This window comes from Sinocyclocheilus rhinocerous, unplaced genomic scaffold, assembly GCF_001515625.1.
Source record: "Sinocyclocheilus rhinocerous isolate Xijiao unplaced genomic scaffold, SAMN03320098_v1.1 scaffold464, whole genome shotgun sequence".
Taxonomy (NCBI): domain Eukaryota; kingdom Metazoa; phylum Chordata; class Actinopteri; order Cypriniformes; family Cyprinidae; genus Sinocyclocheilus; species Sinocyclocheilus rhinocerous.
The window spans coordinates 321851-326587 of record NW_015627918.1 but is presented as its reverse complement, the minus strand read 5'-3'; the positions used below and the strand labels follow the sequence as shown (position 1 = coordinate 326587).

Sequence of the window (4737 nt, the reverse complement as noted above, 5' to 3'; positions counted from 1 at the left end):
ATTATGTCGTGGCCATGACAAAACTAAGTGAACCGAACATGTCACCTTACGGGCACCGTACCTACGCTACATCCTAGATTGTGGAGTGATTCTGCCTTTTGCCTTCGGAAACAACTCAAAATTATTATGATGCTTTAAAAACTGAAAAATTGAGGCGAGTTATACTGTAAATTTTATTGAAATGTTAATCGACTTAGCCTTTCATCACTGTATCCTCCTGAGACCCAGCTATGGAGTTTTTGCCTCTGTAGTGGACGTTAGTTATAAAAAAATCCTGAAACCTAAAGATTGATTGGTGATTTTTAAAAAAATCCCATTGTTTTTGCCTTTTCATGTCTATTCTTGTCATTTTATTTTTAGAAAAACTGAGTCCTGGTGTCCTCTACAGAGGACATAGCATAACTTATGAATAAAATATAATTTTTCAAAAATTTTATTTTACCATTTTTTTCTTATGCTCTAAACAATGTAATGACATGAAAAAATACTAAATTCACAAAGCTTTTTATTTCTGGTTCTCAGGAGGGTATAGTATAGAATACTATAAAATAGCATAATTTCTGCCTCATTCTCTGATATGAAAACTGTTAACAAAATGAAGTTATTTCAAACATTCGACTGATGCTGCAAAGTGAATTTGGACTAAATTTTTGTTTGACAACAATCACGCGTCGTGTCCTACTGTGGTACATTTATTTATTTTTCTCGCATATGTCGGCTGTCTGTACAGCCCTGAGAATAACTTTAACCGTTCTTCTTGCTCCTGGTAGCTTCGTAGACTAGCCTACATCTGTGGTGCGTGATATAGCCAGGAAATATTAGACCATTTGTACTTTGTTACTTCCCATCTCTGTATTTTATAATGGTTTATAAATTCACCTTTTATAAGGTCGTTGCAAACTCATCAGCCGTGCTTATCTAATATAGCCTAGCATAGCCTCCAGGAACTTACTCTTAAAAATGATTCATAAAAGAGTAACTAGAGTGAAATATTGAGGACATAAATTTATACAACGTTTTTACTAAGCAAATTCATGAAGAAAAGGTCATCCGAAAATGATAATTTCTGTCATATCAAACTATGACATTCTTCCGTGTAGCCTATTGCTTACAATCACTTCGCCTCCTTCGCACGTCATCCATGTTAATATTAAATCAACTACTCAATTTCAGAACAATAAGCATTAAAAAGCGCTTTCATACCTCTAAATAAGTTTTTTTTGTAGAAAACTAGAATTGAACTGCACGTGCGCAAAGCGTCAACAGTGTTTTTTTCCCCGTGTATTTTGTGTTTTTTCGTTCCTAACCCTAAACGATGCAAAAATTGTAATGAAATACTTATATTAAATAATTATTTCTTTATTTTTAATTTTTTAATGGGATTGAAATACTGAAACAACATTAAAACGCTAAACACTTTGCTTTTTTATTATGAGTTTGAGATAAAGCCACAGTTTATGGGTAAAGCACAGTAACATACTTTATCACAGATGGAATATCCATACAGTAAATATAGATTTTCTTGTAACATTAGTTACTTAATGCCAATTTTGTGCTGATTAAATTAAATAATTTTCTGGTCTCTGTTTATTTTATTTATTTATTTTTTTTTCATTTTCTTTTTTTTTTTTTTTTTAAAAAAAAAACCGGGGGGTTGGTTTTCTTTTTTTTTTTTTTTATTAACAAAAGAAACGGAGTGTTGGTTCTCATTTTTATTTATACTGGGGGGAAAAAAACACGAAAACAAGCTATAAAAATTGTATGCTGTAGTTTAACAGAAAATATATAAATATAAAATATTAATTGTAAAAAAACAAAAAAAACAAAATCAGAGTGCTTCTGTTGCAACAGTAAACAGTCTGAGTAGATACTAAATAGTGTTCTGCTCATTTTAATGAAATACAATGAAAAGAAATAAGCTTCATTATGACTTTGAGACAGCTAGCTATATTGTGTCTTTCAGTTGAATATTTGTTTGTTTCATTGCTTCATGTGCAGATTTCTACACACATTCTGGAAGTTTTGGTTTCCATTCCCCTTCTGCGCCACAGGTGACAAAACTCTCTCCTAAAAGCCTTAAACCAGGATTGCAGGCGATTGTCACTGTGTTCCCATATTTATAGACCGCCCTAAAACCCCTCATTCTTGATCCACGTGGCACTTGTGGGTTAGGACAGACAATGTCTGAAAAGCACAGCAAATAATCTGTCAATTCATTCATGTATTCAAGTCTGACAATTAATTTGAGAAAATATACAAAAATTTAATTTTGTGATATCAAAGGGGCCACAGATGTGTGTGTGTATATATATATATATATATATATATATATATATATATATATATATACACACACATACATACATATGTATGACTGAACATTTCGTCTGGGTTTTTTGTTGCCACATTAATCATTTTACCTTCTATGTATTACATTTAAATGTAATAAATAAAAAGTAAATAAATAAACAGTGACTAAAGTAAATATGTAAATAAAAAAAGAAAAGAAATAAAAAGTTAACAAATAAAATCAATAAAAGGTAAATAAAAATTACAAAGTAAATAAGTAAATAAAAATGAATAAATAAGAAGTAAATAAAAATACAAAAAGTAGAGAAAATAAAAAGTCAATAAGTGAATAAAGAAAAAGTAAAAAAAAAAAATGAATAAATTCAATAAATAGAAAAAATAAATAAAAAACAAAATGTAAGTAAATAAAAACAATAAAAAAAATCAAACAAGTAAATAATTTCTCCAAAGAGCTAAAAAATGATGGGCCCTTTATGAATATATGGCCACAAAATCAACATTGTGCACAGTAGAAACTGAGATTTAACTTACCTTACCCTACCTGAAAAGCTCAAATATCTTGAAATAAACAACCTCAGTCGTATGGTGAATACTCAATGACCACATGCACTCTTTATATGTGTGTACCTTTGCACTCAGGAGGAGGAGCGCTCCAGGCGCCGTTCTTGGTGCAGTAAATCTCTCTTGCACCGATCAGAGCTCCAGTACGGCAGTGATAGGACACCACGTGACCGAAGGGAGCATGGTCATATATGGGGTCAAACATCTCAGCATCCTTGACCTCTGGAGGTGGAGGACAGTGCACAGCTGCAAAAAACACACATATATCATCTATCTATGAGACCGATGTAGGGTGCAGTGTCCATGTACAGTAGGAAGCCAAATCCATAGGCATTTGGTTTGCAATATTGAAGCCAAGCTATGCAACATTAAAAAAAGTCTCAGAAAACAGTCATACGTTCACACACAGGGCTCCTTCCATCCCAGCCTCCATCCCGGCAGATCCGCACTTTTGGGCCGGTCAGCTCATACCTAACAAGAGCAATTAAAAAGGATGGATGAATGTCTAATAACTAGGGCTGTCAATTTAACACATTAATCTAATGAATTAGTTATGGAAAAAATAACACATGTAGAGTCGTCTGCTCTCTGTAGCTCTCACAGTACATGTCAAACACTGATTGGTCTGCGCAGCACCGCTTCAAGCCAAACACGCCTATACAAGTTGATTGGTGACAAACATGAAGCGGGGTGCAGTTATATGCCCCTAAAATTTAAGATATAGGGGCAAGAATGACCATGTATGAGTTTTTGTATCATATTTATATCATATGATATAGTTAAGCAATATCACACAAGCAATCACACGAGTGCTGTTTTTGTCCTGAATAGCACGAGTGCAAATGTGATATTGATTTTATACAACATTTCAATAAATAAGACCTTAATATTGTGTTATATTTTAGACACAATATTGTCTGTTTTTGCTCAGTTTTGCCAATGCAAATATTACCTATTAAAGCCACAGCAGAACTGTTGTGCATCTCCAAGCAACACACAATTACTGAAGGAATCTTTTTGAACGAATCGTGTGAACCGATGATTCAATGGCCCATTCATTAAGAGAGCAGTTTACTTCATCCTTGAATGAATCAGCCGTTTGTACGAATCGAATGAATGAATGACTCAATGACTTATTCATAAAGATATTTACCGCCACCTACTGGCAGTTTTAGTTTCTTATTTACAGCATTTCATTAAAAACGATTTTCATAATTACATATTAATAAAAATCTGAAAATAAAAATTAAAAATCCATATTTATAGAAAAACTAATTAAAAGGATAGTTCACCCAAAAATTAAAAATTAAAAAAGAATTTAACAGCCAAATCTGATGTGCAATTAATATGCCATTGATTAATCGCCACATTGTGTAATTAATTAGATTAAACATTTTAATCGATTGACAGCCCTACTAATAACATGAATAGGGCTCGAGTTGGCGGTATAACGAGTTTGTAAGATATATTGATATCTTTTTTTATAAACGAAATGGTATGAGGCAATACCGTTTATTAGGGCTAAAACAATGGAAAAACCCTTAAGATAACATGTAGAAAGAAAAAAAAGCATCTTAAGCATGCAGAATAATATAAGTGGACTTTGAACGATTAATTGCTGCTTTGAACGATTATGTAATTGTGGCATCCGTAATTGTAATTGCGATTAGAAATTCGATTAATTGTGCAGCCCTACCGTTTATATCAATATACAGTTTGATACGAGCGCATCTGAAAAATAGGACGCATAGTGAGCTGCTGTGGGGAAGTGAATAATCCAATTTGTCCTAAACATGAGACATGCTTTATATCAGGGGTGGCGAACGTCGGTCCTGGAGAGCCGCAGCCCTGCAGAGTTTAGCTTCA

The 4737-nt window shown here is 33.0% G+C and overlaps 1 protein-coding gene across 2 annotated transcripts in view; it reads right to left on the bottom strand.

Moving 5' to 3' along the window:
* Positions 1 to 1851: 1851 nt before the first annotated feature.
* Positions 1852 to 4737, bottom strand: part of LOC107737061 (sushi, von Willebrand factor type A, EGF and pentraxin domain-containing protein 1-like) — a 13479-nt gene continuing 10593 nt past the window's right edge. For both annotated transcript variants that reach the window (XM_016548462.1, XM_016548463.1), the window contains 3 exons: positions 3269 to 3342; positions 2938 to 3117; positions 1852 to 2184 (listed from right to left, as the gene is read on the bottom strand). In XM_016548462.1, coding sequence (XP_016403948.1) covers positions 2003 to 2184; positions 2938 to 3117; positions 3269 to 3342 — 436 coding nt within the window. In that variant the 3' untranslated portion in view covers positions 1852 to 2002. The remainder of the gene's footprint in view (positions 2185 to 2937; positions 3118 to 3268; positions 3343 to 4737) is intronic.